This window comes from Hyperoodon ampullatus (genome assembly GCF_949752795.1).
Source record: "Hyperoodon ampullatus genome assembly, chromosome: 4".
NCBI lineage: Eukaryota > Metazoa > Chordata > Mammalia > Artiodactyla > Ziphiidae > Hyperoodon > Hyperoodon ampullatus.
The window spans coordinates 37260560-37280055 of NC_136917.1; the positions used below are offsets into that span (position 1 = coordinate 37260560).

Here is a 19496-nt window from a genome sequence, read left to right on the forward strand (position 1 = left end):
TTATTAGTATATAGAAATGCAACAGATTTCTGTATATTAATTTTGTATCCTGCAACTTTACCTAATTCATTGATTAACTCCAGCAATTTTTTGGTTTGCATCTTTAGGATTTTCTATGTAGAGTATTACATCATCTGAAAACAGTTACAGTTTTTCCTTCTTCCTTTCCAACTTGGATTTCTTTTATTTCTTTTTCTTGTGTGATTGCTGTGGCTAGGACTTCCAATACTATGTAGAATAAAAGTAGCAAGAATGGTCATCCTTGTCTTGTTCTTGATCTTAGAGGATATGCTTTCAGCTTTTTACCATTGAGTATGTTGTTAGCTGTGGGCTTATCATATATGGCTTTTATTATATTGAGGTATATTCTCTCTATACTCACTTCATGGAGAATTTTTATTATAAATGGATGTTGAATTTTGTCAAAAGCTTTTTCTTCATCTATTGAGATGATCATATGATTTTTATTCTTCAGTTTGTTAATATGGTGTATTACATTGATTGATTTGTGGATACTGAACCAAACTTGTATCCCTGGGATAAATCCCACTTGATCATTGTGTATGATCCTTTCAACATATCGTTGAATTTGGTTTTTTTTTTTTTTTTTTGAAGATGTTGGGGGTAGGAGTTTATTAATTAATTTATTTATTTTTGCTGTGTTGGATCTTCATTTCTGTGTGAGGGCTTTCTCTAGTTGTGGCAAGCGGGGGCCACCCTTCATCGCAGTGCGTAGGCCTCTCACTATCGTGGCCTCTCTTGTTGCGGAGCACAGGCTCCAGACACACAGGCTCAGTAGCTGTGGCTCACAGGCCTAGTTGCTCTGCGACGTGGGATCCTCCCAGACCAGGGCTCAATCCTGTGTCCCCTGCATTAGCAGGCAGATTCTCAACCACTGCGCCACCAGGGAAGCCCTGGTTTACTATTTTTTTGTTGAGGATTTTTGCATCTACGTTCATCAATAATTTGCCTGTAATGGCCTGTAATTTTCTTTTTTGTGTGATATCTTAATCTGGTTTGGGTATTAGGATGATGCCAACCTCATAGAATGAGTTCGGAAGCATTCCTTCCTCTGCAATTTTTTGGAATATTTTGAGAAGGATAGGTGTTAACTCTTCTTTAAATATTTGGTAGAATTCACCTGTGAAGGCATCTGGTCCTACACTTTTGTTTGTTGGAGTTTTTATTATTATTATTATTATTATTATTACTGATTCAGTTTCATTACTGATAATTGATCTGTTGATGTTTTCTGTTTCTTCCTTGTTCAGTCTTGGGAGAGTTTACATTTCTAGGAGTTTACCCATGTCTTCTAGGTTGTCCATTTTATTGAGGTATAATTGTTTGTAGTAATCTTATGATCCTTTGTATTTCTGTGGTGTCAGTTATAACTTCTTTTTCATCTCTTCTTCATGAGTCTGGCTAAAGTTTTATTGATTTTGCTTATATTTTCAAAATCAAGCTCTTAATTTCATTTATCTTTTCTATTGCTTTTTTGGTCTCTATTTCATTTATTTCTGCTCTGATCTTTACAATTTCTTTCCTTCTTCTACCTTTGGGTTTTGTTTGTTCTTCTTTTTCTAGTTCCTTTATGTGTAAAGTTAGATTGTTTATTTGACTTTTTCTTGTTTCTTGAGATAGGCTTTTATCTCTATAAACTCCCCTCTTAGAACTGCTTTTCCTGCATCCTGTAGCTTTGGATCATTGTGTTTTCATTTTTATTTGTCAGGTATTTTAAAATTTCTTCTTTGATTTCCTCAGTGACCCATTGGTTGTTTAGTAACATGTTGTTTAGCCTCCATGTGTTTGTGTTTTTTTGCAGTTTTTTTTTTTCTTGTAGCTGCTTTCTAGTCTCACAGTGCTGTGGTCAGAAACGATGCTTGACATTATATCAGTTTTCTTAAATTTACTGGGACTTGTTTTGTGGCCTAAAATGTAATCTATCCTGGAGAATTTTCCATGCACACTTGGAAAAAATGTGTATTCTGCTGCTTTTGGATGGAATGTTCCATATATATATATATATATATATATATATATATATATATATATATGGAGTCCTAGTGTGTGACACACATTTGATCTAGTGTGTCATTTAAGGCCAGTGTTTCCTTATTAATTTTCTATCTGGATAACTTGTCCAGTGATGTAAGTGGGGTGTTAAAATCCCCTACTATTATTGTGTTACTGCCAATTTCTCTCTTTATGACTGTTAATATTTGGTGGGAATGTAAAACAGTATTTTAAAAATTAAATAGTATTTAAAACAGTAATGTAAAACAATATTTAAAAAATTAAACCGAATTACCATATGATCCAGTTTTCCACTTCTGGGTATAATCCCAAAAGAATTGAAAGCAAATGTAGAACAGATATTTTGACATCAATAGTCACAGCAGTATCATTCACAATAGCCAAAAGGTGGAAACTATCCAAAAGTCTATTGATGGATGAATGGATAAACAAAATGTGGTATATACATACAGTGGAATATTAGTTAGCCTCTAAATGGAAGGAAATTCTGACAGCTGCTTCAGCATGAATGAACTTTGAAGACCATTATGCTAAATGAAATAAGCCAGACACAAAAAGACAAATAATGTATGATTCACTTATATGGGCTCCATAGAACAGTCAAATTCATAGACAAAGAAAATAGAATGGTGGGGAAATTCCCTGGCAGTCCAGTGCTTAGAACTCCAAGCTTCCACTGCAGGGGGCCCGGGATTGATCCCTGGTTGGGGAACTAAGATCCTGCAAGCTTCATGGCACAGCCAAAAAATAAAATAGAATGATGGCTACCAGGGGCTGGTGGGAGAGGACAATTGGGAATTAGTAATTATGGGTATAGAATTTCAGTCTCAGATGAGTAAAAAGTTCTGGAGATGGATGGTGGTCATTGTACAACAATGTGAATGTACTTAATGCCACTGAACTATACACTTTAAAATGGTTAAAATCATGACTTTTATTTTATGTAATTTTTGCCACAAAGAGGAAAAGAAAAAATTATAATTTTTTGGAAATCAAAACTACAATTCTGATCTTTCAAAGGCAGTATTAAGCAACTAAAGAGGCAAGACACAATTTGGGAGAAAATATTGGCAATGCTTATAACCAATGAAGAACTTGTATCCAGAATACAAAAATAATTCTTGCAACAATAAGAAAATAAAGAACCCAATTAAGAATTGGGCAGGGCCTCCCTGGTGGCGCAGTGGTTGGGAGTCCGCCTGCTGATGCAGGGGATACGGGTTCGTGCCCCGGTCTGGGAGGATCCCATATGCCGCGGAGCGGCTGGGCCCGTGAGCCATGGCCGCTGAGCCTGCGCATCCAGAGCCTGTGCTCCGCAACGGGAGAGGCCACAACAGTGAGAGGCCTGCGTACCGCAAAAAAAAAAAAAAGAATTGGGCAAAAGGTTTGAATGACACTTGGTCAAAACTATATGGATAGATAACAAGCATGTGAAAAGATGTTCAAAATCTTCAGTCATCAGAGAAATATAAATCAATACCACATTGAGATACTACCCCACACACATGGGAATGGCCAAAATTAAAAGGATGGACCATGTAAGTTCTGTCAAGGATGTTGAGCAGTTGGAACTCATATATTGTTTGTGACAGGGTAAAATGAGTCAACCACTTTGGAAAACAGTTTGACAATTTCTAAAATAAACATACACCTACTGTTGGATCCAGCCATTTCATTCCTAAGAATTGACCCAAGAGAAATGAAAGTTCACACAAAAACATGTACACTAATGTTTTTAGCAACTTTATTTGTAATAGCCCAAAGCTGGAAATAACATGAATGTTAGTGAATGGAGGAACAGACGGTGGTCCATCCATATAGTGGAGTACTACTCAGCAATAGTAAGTGATGAACTACCGATTCAAACGACAACATGGCTGGATCTTTAAAACAGCAGCCAGACCAGCTTGTTCTGCCTGCCCTGGGAAGCCTCAGCCCTGCTCCTTGCCCCACCCCGAACTGTGCTTTGAGGAAGGACCATCGACCAGCCGAAAGTCTGGTTCCCACTTTACTCAGTCATTGATTTAAAATTTGTGATGGTTATTTTTAGGGCTTCCCTGGTGGCGCAGCGGTTGAGAGTCCGCCTGCCGATGCAGGGGACACGGATTTGTGCCCCGGTCCGGGAAGATCCCACATGCCGCGGAGCGGCTGGGCCCATGAGCCATGGCCGCTGAGCCTGCGCATCTGGAGCCTGTACAACGGGAGAGGCCACAACGGTGAGAGGCCCGCGTACCGCAAAAAAAAAAAAAAAAAAAATTTGTGATGGTCATTTTTAAGTCCAAATCTAAAGGTCTCCATAAAACAGCCTGCACAGAGGGCCAGGTCTCTGAGTGGTCAAGAGAGGCCAGATCAGGAGGGCTATATTCATTTCCTGAGGCTGCCACAGCTTAACACAATAGAAATTAATTTTCTCGCAGTACTGGAGGCACGAAGTTCGAAATCAAGATGTTGGCAGGGCCGTGTTTCCTCTGAAGGCCCTAGGATAGAATCCCTCCCCTGCCTCACTTCCAGCTTCTGGTGACTCCAGCAATCCTTGGCATCACTTGGCTTGTAGGTACATTATTCATCTCTGCCTCTTTGTCCACATCTGTGTCTTTTCTCCTCTTCTAATAAGGACACAGTCATTAGATTCAGGGCCCATTCTAATCAGTATGACCTAATTTTTAGTTTTAATTAATTTGTTTATTTTTGACTGCATTGGGTCTTCGTTGCTGCACGCAGGCTTTCTCTAGTTGTGGCGAGCGGGGGCTACTCTTCGTTGTGGTGAGCGGGCTTCTCATTGTGGTGGCTTCTCTTTGTTGCAGAGCACAGGCTCTAGGCGTGCAGGCTTCAGTAGTTGTGGCACGTGGCCTCAGTAGTTGCGGCTCGCGGGTACTAGAGCGCAGGTTCAGTAGTAGTGGCGCACAGGCTTGTAGTAGTGCTTCGCGGCATGTGGGATCTTCCTGGACCAGGGCTTGAACCCGTGTCCCCTGCACTGGCAGGCGGATTCTCAACCACTGCGCCACCAGGGAAGTCCCAGTATGGCCTAATCTTAACTTGACCAAGTACACCTGCCAAGACCCTATTTTCAAAGAAGCTTACGTTCTGAGTTTCCAGGTAGACATGAATTTTGGGGCTACCCTATTGAACCTAGTATAAGGGCCCCAACTGCCAGGTGAGCAGGGGACGCTTCCCTGGAGGCCATGGGAGCCATGACAATTGTGGGCAGAGGTGGGTACAGCCAGCTCTCAGGGTCACAGAAACCCCAGGGGCTGGTGCAGGGACAGCGTACAAAGGGCAGTGAGGAGGGGATGCTTTGGGAGGGAGTCAGGAGGGGAGAGAAGCTGTGTGTCTGGAAAGGCAGTGTAATGCACCCTAGCATGGGAGTGATCACCTTGCTCTGATGCTTTAAATACTCAGGTTTATTCATCATAGGCTCAGGGATAGTGATAAAGAGATTTGCACTCAGATCTGACTGAGGAGATCTAGGGTGACAGCCAGAATGATTTTTCAAAGAAGACAGAACATCAAGAGTCCATTTACTTGATGTGCATGGATGAAGTCTCCAACCAAGGGTCAGACGCGTCTCTGGTATGTGAGCTCGCCTGTATACCAGCAACACATCATCAACGGAGCCCCAGCATCATGCAGCACCCAGGTCTGTCCCTGCCCTGACCCGACTCACTGGGTGACCTCAGGCAACCTCGCTGAGCCTCAGTTTCTTCCTCTGTAAAGTGGGCTCATGGTATTTAATGGATGAGATGGGTAAAGTGTCCAGGCACAGAAGGAAGGCTGAAAACATTATTCCTCCTTTCTCCTCCCCTCCTCCTCACAAGATCAGAGGCCATGTGATGTCTGTCCCTCCAAAGGGAGGAAAATAGGGAAGGGATGAAGGAGGGAGAGCTGGTGTCCAACTCTCGATGAGTCTCTGGTTTGCTCTGTGACCTTGGCCAAGTCAATGCCCCTTTCCAGGCCTTGGTTCCCCTACCTGTGAAGTGGGCACAAGGGGCTGGGTCTGAGGACCTCCAAAATCATTGCTAAGGTTCAGATACTTCCCAGGGAAGAACTAGGGTCTTTCTCAGACCCCAGTGTTGGGCCTGGGGATTTCCCATGTTGTCCAGAGGGGACTCCAACACCTTTCTCTTGTAGGTAGAGAAATATCTGGCCTTGTTTTGGGGGAGTGGGCAGGGGTGCAGCATCTAAGACTTGGGTCCAGCTGGAAGGAGGAGGCAGGATAAAATGACGTTCTGGAGGTGGGGCTTCACCTCTTCCCATAGGGCAGGAACGTGCAGTCCCAAGTTTATTTGCATATGATGTGGCCTAGCCAATAGGAGCCCAAGACCATCGGCTCATGGCCTGGGACTGGCTCCCCTGGGGTTCCATCCCAGGCGGTCAGTCCCTGACTATCTCAGAGGTCTGTCTCTCGCAGGTCAAGACCTTTGTCATGTTCACTGTCTGGGGTCCTGGAGCCAGCTCCATTCATCTCCTTCTGATCCAGGAAGGGCAGATGGTCCTCGTCAGTGGGCAGGAAGTCAGGAGGCCTCTTGGCTCCTGGGGGTAATTCTTCAGCACCCTGGGGGGAGGAGAGAAGAAAGACCCTGTCATAAAGACCACTTCTGCTGTGTCAGCTCAGATATCCTCCAGTTGGGGACAGAGGGTCTGGGAGGACAGAACCTGGGCAGAGTTGCACAATATCCCCTTGTCCAGTGCATAGGTCAGTCCTGTCCCTTCTGCCCCCAAAACCTCCATCCACTTCTCTCCCCCATGCCCATGTCACCTACAGTCCAGGCCATCAGAGCTTTCATGGATGCCTGCCCACCTCCTCTCTCTGACTCTGCCTATTGTTCTTCAAGGAAATAAATATTTTCCCACAGCAGCTGGAGGGAGCTTTAAACACTTAAGCCAAATCCCCTCCCTCCCCAGCCCTCACCGTTGAGTCTGCTCTGGCCTCAGACCCTTTGCACCTGCTGTGCCCGCCACCAAGAATGTCCTTCCCACAGGGCTTCCCTGGTGGCGCAGTGGTTGAGAATCTGCCTGCCAATGCAGGGGACACGGGTTCGAGCCCTGGTGTGGGAAGATCCCACATGCTGCGGAGCAACTAGGCCCGTGAGCCACAACTACTGAGCCTGCGCATCTGGAGCTTGTGCTCCGCAACGAGAGGCCGCGACAGTGAGAGGCCCGTGCACCGCGATGAAGAGTGGCCCCCGCTCACCACAACTAGAGAAAGCCCGTGTGCAGAAACGAAGACCCAACACAGCCAAAAAAAAAAAAAAAAAAAAAGAATGTCCTTCCCTCTGATTTCCCTATGGCTGTCTCCTTCTCATTCTGGACTCTATTAATGTCACCTCTTCCAAGAGGCCATCCCCATCATAGTATTCTGCTTTATTTTCTTCTTAATATTCACCACCTGCTTAGATCCTATTCCTTTCTTGGTTTAGCTTTCTTCTGCTCCTGTACCCAGTACAGGTCTGGGTACACAGCAAGTGCTTAATAAATAAGAGAATGAAACAGGGAATCCAAAGCAAGAGTAGGCCTGGATCAGACCCCCCAGGGACAATGTTTCTTAAACTCGGGACATTCCAATAGCAGCCACACGGCTTTGGCCAAGGTTGGTCTACTCCCTGTGGTGTTTCTTATGTAAGATTTTTCCTAAGTTGACTCACTTTTGAATTAAGCAATTTTATTTTCAGGAGACACTTTATATCAACACCAAAAGACAAACCAGTTTCACTTGCCATAGATTGGAAGTAATTGTAAAAACAGATACGATGAAAATGAATTCTGCTCAGTGCTTGTTAAAGCGGGTAATAGAAAGTGTTGAAGACACATTAGCTCCCAACTGAGTCTTTCCACTGGAGGTAAGGAGAAGTTGAGAAAGACAAAGATGCTGACTCACCCTGTCACTTCCTTGAGTTATGGCCACACACAGAGCACCCGAAGCCACTTCACTGTCCCTGCCCCAACTCCGGGAGCACAGCCCTGAGACTGACCTTCATCAAGCTGTCATCCAGGGTGGCCACTTCTTCCTTAGGGGCCACAGATGCCGTCTGCCGTGTGAGGTCCCACCACAGCAGACCAGGACCCAGGGCACTGCGCTTGGTGGGGCCTGAGGGGGCAGAGAGAAAATGGAATTATTTAGCGAGGGGTGGGTGGCGGGGACTGGAGACCAGGCCCTGGGGATGGGAAGGGAGAGCTCTGATGGTTTCCAATCCGAGATCCGATAGTGACCCACTGGGGACACTGGCAAGTCTCTGCCCCTCTCTGGGTTTCAGTTGTCTCATCTATACAGTGAAGAGTTGTAATAGAACAACAGTGGATGGCCAGGAGGGTCCGGCACTTGGTTCCATTCACTCCTATGTCCCTATTGTCTAGAATATTGCCCAACAGAGAAAGACTCAGTAAAGGCCTGGTGAATGCAAAGTCTGAGACTCAGAAAGCGAGAACAGGTACTATTATCTCTAGTGATTTCTTTTGATCTCTTTCCACTTCTCCATGGGATTCAGAATTCCTGGAGGAGCGCAGAGTTGCTAAGGCCTCAATGACAAGATATATCAGCACCAGGGACAGCGTCTCGTGGCCCTACCCAACTTCCTCTAGCAAAGACGTAATTTTTGGGGGCGAAGAGGGAATAGAGAGGTGGATAGGGGATGCCTCTGTTTCTGCCTTTGCAAAATAGGACAAGTCCCACGAGGTGGAGGGTTGTTCTGAAGGCGATGCAGCACAAAGGGTGTAGATGCGGCTAGCACACAGTGGCCATTTGGCTGGCAGAAGGATCCTTCCTTCCCTCCCTGTCTGGTGGGTCCTAGAGGCAGAGGGATGGACAGGATGACCTCTAAGGATGCCACACGCCCTCCTTACCCGTCAGGCAGCTGACGAGAGCTCCACATAGCACGGTGCTCAGTGTGCCCAGGGCACCATAATAGAGATAGGAAATGGCATAGAAGCTGTCAGCTAAGGTGCGTTGATCAGGGTCCATTTCGAGGCTGGGGGAGGGAGAGTTGAGCATGAGTCAAAAATCCACTCCCAGTCCATTTGCTTCTTCCTGTCTCCACTCCCATGACCCAGCCCAGTCCTCCATTATTGCTCATCTGGACGTGTGCCCGTTCTCCTTCCCTGCTGCTATCCCACCAACACCCTCAGGCATTCTGTACACACAAGCAGAGGGAGCATTACTAAAATGTAACTCAGGGCTTTCCTGGTGGTGCAGTGGTTGAGAATCTGCCTGCCAATGCAGGGGACACGGGTTCGAGCCCTGGTCTGGGAGGATCCCACATGCCGCGGAGCAACTAGGCCCGTGAGCCACAACTACTGAGCCTGCACGTCTGGAGCCTGTGCTCCACAACAAGAGAGGCCACGACAGTGAGAGGCCCGCGCACCGCAATGAAGAGTGGCCCCCGCTCGCCACAAATAGAGAAAGCCCGTGCACAGAAACAAAGACCCAACACAGCCAAAAAAAAAAGAAATGTAACTCAGATCACCTCCTGCTACTGCTCATCACCCTCCATGGATCCCTATTGCCCTCAGAATCAAACCAAATTAAGCTCTAAGAAGAAAACAGCTGTGAATATTTATGACCTTGGATTTGGCAATAGTTTCTTAGATATGACACCAAAAGCACAAGCAACCAAAGAAAACATAGAGGGCATTCCCTGGCGGTCCAGTGGTTAGGACTCCTTGCTTTCACTGCTGAGGGGGTGGGTTCAATCCCTGGTCAGGAACTAAGATCCTAAAAACCACGTAACACAGCCAAACAAAACAAAACAAAAAAAACATAGATAAACAGGACTTCATCAAAATGGAAAACTTTTGTATATCAAAGGATACTGTCAATAGAATGAAAGACAACACACAGAATGAGAGAAAATATTTGCAAATCGTACATCTGATAAGAATCTAACATCCAGAATTATAAAGATATAAAGAATATATAAATTACAACTCAACAATGAAAAGACAAATGGCCCAGTTTAAAAATGAGCAAGGGATCTGAGTAGACATTTCTCCAAAGAAGATATAAATATGGCCAGTAAGCACATGAAAAGATGGTCAATATCATTAGTCATTAGGGAAGCACAAATCAAAACCACAATGAGATATCACTTCATACCCAGTAGGATGGCTAGAATTTTTAAAAGGGGAAAATAACAAGTATTGGAGAGGATGTGGATAAATTGGAACACTCATATATTGCTGGAGGGAATGTAAAATGATGTCGTCACTGTGGAAAACAGTCTGGTGGCTCCTCAAAAAGTTAAACATAGAATTACCATATGATCCAGCAATTCCACTCCTAGGTATATATCCAGAGGAATGAAAACATATGTCTACACCAATACTTGTACACAAATGTTCATAGCAGCACTGTTCACAATCACTAAATGTCCATCAACTGATGAAGGATAAATAAAATTGATCCATCCATACAGTGAAATATTACTCAGCCATAAAAGGAATGAAGCACTGCTACTACAATGTGGATGAACCTTAAAAACACCATGCTGAGTGAAGGAAGCCAGAGACAACAGGCTGTATATTGTACAATTTCATTCATATGAAATGTCCAGAATAGGCACATCCACAGTGACAGAAACTGGATTAGTGGTTGCTAGGGGCTAGAGGGAGGTGGAAATGGGGAGTGACTGCTAAAGCGTACAGAGTTTTATTTTTTGGTCTTTTTTGTTTTGTTTGTTTTTGTTTTTGAGGTAATGAAAATATTGTTCAGTTAGTGGTGATGATTGCATAACCTGGGGGATATACTAAAAGCCACTTTTAAATGGCTGATTTTATAATCTGTAAATGATATCTCAATTTAGAAAGAAAAGAATCAGATTCCTCTGGCTGGACCTCATCTCCTATCCTTACTCCTCGCATGAAATCCACCCCAACCTCACCATAGTTGGAATGAACTAAACTGAACACTGCGGGACTTCCCCAGTGGCGCAGTGGTTAAGAATCCGCCTGCCAATGCAGGGGACATGGGCTCGATCCCTGGTCCGGGAAGATCCCCCATGCCGCGGAACAACTGAGCCCGCAAGCCACAACTGCTGAAGCCCGTGCTCTGCAACAAGAGAAGTCACCGCGATGAGAAGGCCGCGCACCGCAACGAAGAGTAGCCCCCGCTCTCCGCAACTAGAGAAAGCCCGTGTGCGGCAACGAAGACCCAACGCAGCAAAAAAATAAATAAATAAACAAACAAACAAACAAACAAACTGAACCCTGGTCTCTCAGAGCCTCTGCACTTTCTTTCCCCTCTGCTGGGAATGCCCTTCCCTCACTTCTTCCTGCTCCCCACTCCTCCTCTCAATCGGGCCAGGATCCCTCCCTGGCCACGCCTCCCGCTCAGACCAGCTAGCTCACCTGGAGGCCCTGCTGGAGGCGTTGGCGGCGAGAAGCTGGTCTAGGAGGCCAGAGGCGTTGGCCGAGGGCACAGCACAGCCGGCGGCCGATGAAGGCAGGACCCCCATGGACTGTGCGCTAGGCGGGTAAAGAGTGGCACCCACGGCCACCCACAGCGACAGCGCCAAGCCCACCGCCAGCCCGGACAGGACGCCCTGATGGGGGACCCAGTGTCAGTGGAGGGTACTCCCAGCCCCTCACCTCGCTCACCCCCACTCACCAGCGTATTGCAGGCGGGGATGAACATTCCCAGGATGAAGGCTCCTAGGAGGGGGCCGCTGATGACTCCCATGATGGTGAAGGAGCCCTGGGAGAGTGGGTGGGGTTGAGACTGAGAGCAGAGCTCTCCCACCTTTCCTGTCCTCAGTTTACCCGCTGGGAAAGGAAGACCTGGGGAATTCTACTGTGGACCTTGAGACTCCTCTGTGCCCTAAAGGGGAGGTGACTCCCCAAAGGGGAGGGGACTCCTTATGCCTGCCTCTCCCCCAAAGATGCTGATTCTGTCTCTTGACAAACTTTGTTCCACCTCCAGGCCAGAAGGAGGCCCTTCTTGCCCCCAGGCCACCACTCCCCCTCCTAGCTCCCCGCCTGACCCCCACCCCACCCCACCCCCCCGCTTCTGGCCAGGTGGCTGCAGGAAGTATCCTGCCTGTGGCATCAGTCAGAACTCAGTTCTGCCGCTGACATGTATAACCTTCTTGGAGCCTCATTTCAACGTGGATGTTGCCTCACCTCTTGGGGAGATTAGGGCAGGGTGGGGAGCGGGGCTCACCTCGAGAACGCCGCCCCCCAGCAGGGAGGACAGAGCTGCCACAGTGAGACAGGCCGAGCCGTAGATGAGCGCTGTAGTGGATGGGGATGGCACTGTCAGCGGGGAGAGGCTGCCCTGGCCCCCCACCCGGGTCCCCCCAACTCACACAGCCCCTTGGAGATAATGACAAGTCTCCGGGGGGTCAGACTCGGCAGCCGAGGTTTGATGAGGTCCTCCACAGTGACGGCAGCCATGGCATTGATGCTGGTGGATGCAGTGCTGGCGGGTAGGGAGGGGGGAGGGGTGTCCTCAGGCCACATGAAGGGATTGACCACACCCCCCCTGGGGCCTACCTGCTAGGGGAGGCCCCCAGCTGCCCACACTATCTGACCTGCCAGGACCTCCAGCCAGCCCGAGGGCAGAGGCAGGGGCGACAGAATTCCTTAGGAGTGGAGATGTCCACATCTCCACACTCCCCCATAGACCTGAGACACCCTCGCAGGAGCAAGGACACCCATGACCAAGGACACAAATGACACAAATTCTCACTACAGAGCAATAATGGGGTGCAGAGAACAGTCACATGGATCTCTGGTCACAGCAGGAGCAGGCCAGAAGCTGTAGACGATTTGAAACCACCAGAGTGTGAGGCCCCTGAGGGCAAGAGTGGGGGACCACTTGGCCATGGCTGTGCCCCAGTATTTAGAACAGCAGTCCCTGCCCCAGAGGTGCTTAACAAACATTTCTTTGGGGGATGGAGGACAGAAAGAAGGGAAAGGAGTCTCGTGTGGCCCTGCCGGGCAATAAGAAGGTAAAGACTCCGGAGCTGGGGTCCTTATGCCCTTTGCCAGAGCCCACCTGATGGGGACTGAGCAGTAAATGATGGACATGCCCAGCACATTCCATCTCACAGGGGAGTGGCTGGTACAGACAAGGAGGACCCACGGGCTCAGATGCGGCCAAGTGAGCAAGCTGCGCCACTCACCTGAGGGTGCCACTGTAGGCACAGGCCAGAAAAAGCCCAGGGACTCCAGGCAGGTCCACGAAGATGTCCAGCACCATCAAGGGCATGTACTGGGGGGAGTCAGGGGTCAACCTCTAGGACAGCAGCACCCCAAGAGCAGGGGCTTCTGTCTGTCCTTACACTGCACATCCCCAGCACCCTGTACAGACCAGGCTCACAGTGGGCACTTAGTGTGTGTGTGTTTGTTGATTGACTTTGTGATACCATGCAAAGAGCCCTGGGGGGCTTCCCTGGTGGCACAGTGGTTGAGAGTCCGCCTGCCGATGCAGGGGACACGGGTTCGTGCCCCGGTCCGGGAAGATCCCACATGCCGCGGAGCGGCTGGGCCCGTGAGCCATGGCCGCTGAGCCTGCGCATCCGGAGCCTGTGCTCCGCAATGGGAGAGGCCACAGCAGTGAGAGGCCCGCGTACCGCAAAAAAAAAAAAAAAAATACCCAAAGAGCCCTGGGACCTGAGTGAAGCAAGGTCCTGTGTCATCCCCACTTTACTGATGGAGCCAGCGAGACCAAAGAGGTACACACCTTGCTTGAGGTTACACAGTCAGACAGTCCAGGATCTGACCCCAGAGGAGGATCTGATGGGATGGTCTTGCAGCCTCTGCCAGCTCTGAACCTCAGGGTCAGAGAAGCCGCCAGGGTGTGCAGGTCTAGGTCTTGGCCCTGGTGCTGCCCCTGACCTGCCTGTGGACCTCAGGCAATTGCTCTACCCACGACCTCCTGCCTCAGTTTCCTCATCTGTAAGTCAAGGGCCATGGCAACCTTGGCCTCATCACATGTTGAAAGATTTGATGGGAAATTAACTGCTTGTGAAGGGAACAGCATGAGGCACAGAGTAGACACTTGGGACATGAGAGAGGGTCATTATGGTTAATGTCATCATTTCATGATGGACCATGGTCCCATCTCCTCCTTGATAGCCTTCAGGGAGTCTCAAATGCCCCTCCCCTACTCCCTCCCATGGCTTCCCATCACCTCCCAGATCCTCCTGTGAGCTGAGCTCTTTCCTGCCTCTGGATCTTTGCACAGGCTGTCTCTACTTTTCCACTCTCACCCGCAGAGACTCATCCAGAGGTTCACAGTGGGGGTGGGTAGATAGAAGTGGCCTAGGAGCCTGGACCAGACTCACCTGGTCTGGGGCAGAGATACGCCCTGCCAGGAGAGGGTCACAGTCAAGGTAGAATGTGAACATGATGATACCACAGGCAGCAGCACTGGACACGATCAGGAACAGGCCCAGTTGGTTGATGAGCACGGCCCTGGGGGGAGAGGTGGTCTCAGAAGGGGAGGGGAGCAGCACATCCCCAAAGTATCCACTTTGCCCCTCCCAAATACTCACAGCTTGGCCTGTTTCTCTGTGCGACAGGCCATGTAGCGCTGCACCTGTGCTTGGTTCACACCATACATTGAAAGCCATACCAATGTGCCACCGACAACAAAAGTCCAGAATGTGTAGCGGCTCCTTGGGTCCAGGTCAAAGCTGGATGAGGGCAGGGCAAGTCAGCCATGTGGGGATGCCACACTGACTTCACCCTCCCAAAGTGCCCCAGATAGCCATTCTGCACCTTATGGGCCTTAAAGGGATATTTGGGGTAGGTTCTGAAGTGTGAACAGGAGTTTCAATCATTCATGTATGCATTCAGAAAACATTTTTTCTATGTTCAGCTGGAGCTCAGAGAGCCTGCAGTCCCCAGTCTGGGCTAGGGGGTGGGGTGGTGCAGAAGTCTGGGCCCGATGGAGGGATGGGGGCTATGGGAGTACAGAGAGGGGGAGCCAGGGTTCTGTCCGTGGGGAGTCTCAGGAGGGGAGCAAGGAGGGCTTCCTGGAGCAGGAGGCATTGGCTGGCTTCTCCCAGGGCAGACAGATGTCAGCTCCATCGTTTGGCAGTATCCCCCTTTATGTTTTCACTTACTCCATCAGGTTGATCCTGGAGTGGTTCTTGGCAAGCTCAAGTACTTGCCCAGGTCCACCCATGAGCATAGTTCCGCGAGCCAGGACAACCCAGAAACCACTCAGCATCACTAAGACCTGAAACACGTCGGTCCAGATCACAGCCTTCATGCCGCCCTGCAAGATGTGACAGAGAGGGAGACAGGGTGTCAGACGGGAATCTGTCCGGGGCCTACAGGACAAGGCAGAGGTAGGAGGGAGAAGGAGTCAGGTGGCGAACCTGGCTGGGGTCAACCTAGCCTGGCCTCCAGAAGTGGCTGGGACCAATACCCCTCTCTGCCTCGGTTTCCTTATCTGTAAAATGGGGGTAATAACAGTACCTTCCTCAGGGTATCATTGTGAGGACTAAATTAGTTACTACAAGAAAAACATTTGGAAGAGCATCTGGCACTTAAAAGTGTTCAGTGAGTGATGGCTGCCACCATTATTATCATTATTACTACTACTGTTATTATTAGCTGTTGTTTTTACCCATCCAGCCTTCATGTCTTTGGCATGTTCTTCATGTTTTTGTCTTGGCAGCCCCTGGATTTTCCTTTGGAGAAGCCCCTTCCCCCGACCCAGGTCATTTGGGGGAAGCTAACCCTGCTCCCAGCTCCAGGAATAGCCAATCAGAACATCCTAGCTACTCAAACATCTGTGAATGGCTCATCCTTCACAGAATACCAGAGCCAGCCAAACAGAGCCCTTTGGGGACCTCAGCCAGCCCATCCTGAAATTGGAACTCACTTGCTGCTGGAAGGAAGCCAAAAGGGGTGGAAGCCTGGAGCTAATGAGGTCCCTAGAGATGGGAGAGGGACCCAGAGGACTCTGTTGTAGCCCCTGGATCCAGCCATGCCTGAAGCTAGATTTTCCTCGGACTTCCAGCAATAAACCTTTCAAATCACCTTTCATAATAAAGATGAGGAAGTAGGCCCAGTTGGGACACAGGCTTCCTCCGGAGGAAGGGAAGGTAGGGAGTGGATGGGCCTGCCCACAGTCTCTCCCACTCAGTGGACATGGAGCCCCACGTCGGGTGGGGGTAGGGGGACATTCACCACAGTAGTGTAGAAGGTGCAGATGACTCCGGTAGACAGGAGCGATGCCCAGATGTCCAGCCCTGTCACTGCAAGGAGACCCTCGCATTAGGCCACTGTGCAGGGTGTAAACTTGGGCTCCACTGTCTTGGGCCCTCTTCTCTCCAGGAGGATACTTCCCTCCCAAGTCTCTCCTAGGGCTGCCCCTTCCTTCCCCTGGTCCAGTCTCTAGGCTTTTGTCCCCTCCCCGTCACCCTCCCCTGAGTCAAACCTTGGTTCAGGATGAGCGCGGGGGCGTAGATCACGATGCCGGTGTACAGCATCTGCAGGTAGAGGGCAGGGGCAGGTGAGTAGGGCCGGGGGGATTGGGGGACTCCTGGGTGAAGAAGGCATTAGGAGATAGGGGGAGAAGGGTGGTTGGGGTACGTGACTGGGGGCAGATGGACAGGGCCATGTAGGGTCGCGGCGGGCTCAGGTAGCCCGTATGCGAGAGGCCTGTGGGCCAAACTTGTATTATAGATGGAGCCTCTTGGGGGCGGGGCCAGAAGGATTGTGGGCGGGGCCGAGGCAAGGCTTTGCGGGTTGGGGCGGGACCCACGGGGCGGGGTCGTGAGGGAAGGGAGAGGGCTGTGGGCGGAACCGACCAAGATTTGACCCGAGCTGGACCCTGGGGGCGAGGGCGGGGCCGAGGCCACTCACTGTAGCCACCAGGTACTGCAGGGTCCCGCAGAGCCGCACAGCGCGGCTGAAGCGCAGCTCCAGATACTGCAAGGAGGAGCCGAGGGCTCATGGTCACTTGGACAGGCCCTACCCAGGGGCCCGAGGCGTCTGGGGTCCTTCACTCGCCCTCTTGGCTTCTGCCCGCCCTCGGGAGGGCAACTGCGCTCTCCGCACTCTTGCCCACGGGGGCTACCGCCAGGAGCACACACTCCGACCTATCTGCACACACTTGCGCACACGCGCCATCCCCGCGCCTGTGCATATGGCGTGCGCCTAGGAGGACTGAGCCATCGAGTGTGTACACATCAGCCCCACCTACTCCCATTCATGTCTGATCGTCCCCCGAGGCTGCCGCCTCTCTGAGTCAACTTTGGCAAGATACAGACAGTGCCTGTAGCTGGCTGCCTACCGTACACTGGTCAAGATTTTAATCACTTTGCCCACTGCCCTGGAGGGAGGTCCTGTAATTAGCCCAGTTTGACGTTTGGGAAACCCGATCAGAGAGGCAACCCCATGCCGAAGGTAGGAGGAGGCGGGGATGTCGGATTTCGAATCCGGAGCCCGCCGCCCGGCGAGCACTCGGGTGTACGCAAGCCCAGGCATGTGGGTTGCAAGTGTGTGCCTGTGCGCACGTGAGTACGCCCCTGGCCGAGCCTGGCCACGCCCTGACCGGGTTTCCACCAAAGAGAATCCGGACGCCGGCTCCTCTTCCTCCTTCCTGCCCCTGGCCCCAGTGCCTGGGGCTTCTTCCCAGAACCCTCGCCACCTGTCCGCCCGGGGGCCCCCACATTAAAGCACTAAGGAGCCCGCCTGCGGCCTCCTGCGGCCCCCTGCACAGCAGTTCAAAGCCTCAGGATCTCCCCCGCCGCGACCCTGCGTTCCCAGCCAGGCAGGTCCTGACGCTGCCGGGCCTCTGCCTGGTACCTGGTAGGTGCTGGTGAGGCCCAGGCGGTAGAAGACCGGCAGGAAGAGCAGGGCAGTGAGCAGAGAGTTGAGCAGCTGTCCCAGGCACATCCAGAGGAACTTAAGGCCGTAGCGGTAGGCCTCGGCCGGCACGCCCAGCACCTGTACCGCCGACATGAAGCTGGCGGCCAGCGAGAGGCCAACGGGCAGGGCAGTCAGGCGCCGGCCGCCGGTGAAGAAATCCTCGGCGCTGCGCTGCCCGCCCCGGGCTAGCCCGACCCATAGCCCGATGCCGGTGGACACCAGCAGCATGAGAGCGAAGACCCCGTAGTCCCAGGCTCCGAACGTAGCCCGCGCCCCTGCCTCGACGGCGGCCATGAGGTGTGGGTGAGGGGACCAGGCGTGTCCTCCGCCCTTCCAGCCACCCCGCGTGTCTCGGGTAAGGGAAGTTGGCAGTGGCAGAGGAGGCAGGACTGCGCAGAGGTGGGAGGATGCTCGGCCTCGGCAACTACACGGCAAGCCTGTCCCCTTTGGTCCCCCGCGGGCCGGGACTCCCTGGGCAAGGAATCTGTGGCTCCTTGCTAAGGTCGCCTGTCTCCCTGTCCCTCCTCTTCGTCTTCGTGTGTGTCTCCACCGTCTGTCTGTCCACCTGGCCTCCCACTCGGTCCGATTGCCCGGTGCAACTGTGCGTCCACCACCCAGACGTCTGTCCCTCTCCCTGGGAGCTGTGCTCAGCGCTGACTGCAGGAGGTCTCGGTGGGGCTTAAAGGGGCAGCTCGTGGCGGCGGGCTGTGGATTTATTGGGCTCCCGGGTCGGCCAAACTCCGCCCCCAGACGTGGGGGCGGGCAGGACCCGCACCCTTTCCTCCCTGGATTCGATCGGATAAGCCGGGACAGGACACGTAGGTGGCTGCTGGGGGGGGGGGGGGGGGGCGGTGGCGGAGCTGGAGAGGCTCCCAAATGCCCCCCCTTGCTTCGTGTGGCACTTTCCGCTGACCATAAGCTGTTAATGCCTCCCTTTGACAGGTGGGGAAACTGAGGCTCTGAGATGGCATGTCACTCACCCAAGGCCACACAGCCTGGAGCAGTGGCTGCACCATTCAAATCCCCACTGTGCTTTTTGTACCTTAAGCTACGGGGAGCTAGCTCACTCACCCACAGGAGTGGGGTTTACTTTCAAGGTTGCAGGGTCCCATAAGGAAAGTTTGCTCTGCTTGAACCACCGCCCCCAACTGACACCGTGACCCACTCCCTTTCTCTAGAACCTAGAGGGAGGGCATCACCAAACCCCGCTCTCAGGCTAAGCTGAGTGGGAGGCATTCAAGTCCTGAATGCATACATATTTGAGGAAGTCTTTGCTTCTCTCTGGGCCTCAGTTTCCCCATCTGTAAATGGGGGTAAAATAGCCCTTGCCTCAGAGGAATAAATTGAACCTGCATAACAAAAGCCTGACACAGAGGAGGTACCTCATTCATTCATTTCTTGTCCATTCATTGGTTCCTTCACCAAACATGAACTGAGTGTCTACGCTGTGCCAGACATTAAGTGTATAATGCAGGTCATGGGGGACGGATTGTCTGTGGCCATGAACCTGAATAAATGGAGACAGGACTACCTGGGGAAGTAGTGTCTGGCATGTCCCTATCGCACAAATGAGGAGACCAGAGGTACAGGGGAAGGGGAAGTCCCTTGTCTAGGGTCATGCCATCAAGAAACTCAGACACTGT

The 19496-nt window shown here is 50.9% G+C and overlaps 1 protein-coding gene across 1 annotated transcript; it reads right to left on the bottom strand.

Moving 5' to 3' along the window:
- Nucleotides 1-6300: 6300 nt before the first annotated feature.
- Nucleotides 6301-18147, bottom strand: SLC5A5 (solute carrier family 5 member 5; the record flags this gene model as incomplete). The annotated part of the gene is made up of 15 exons (XM_079702404.1): nucleotides 6301-6586; nucleotides 8004-8119; nucleotides 8872-8996; nucleotides 11371-11564; nucleotides 11630-11716; nucleotides 12182-12252; nucleotides 12327-12439; nucleotides 13146-13234; nucleotides 14310-14439; nucleotides 14520-14660; nucleotides 15093-15247; nucleotides 16168-16235; nucleotides 16418-16469; nucleotides 16846-16911; nucleotides 17791-18147. The coding sequence occupies 15 exons, from the start codon at nucleotides 18145-18147 to the stop codon at nucleotides 6422-6424; spliced, it is 1929 nt and encodes a 642-aa protein (XP_079558530.1). The 3' UTR covers nucleotides 6301-6421.
- Nucleotides 18148-19496: the final 1349 nt, after the last annotated feature.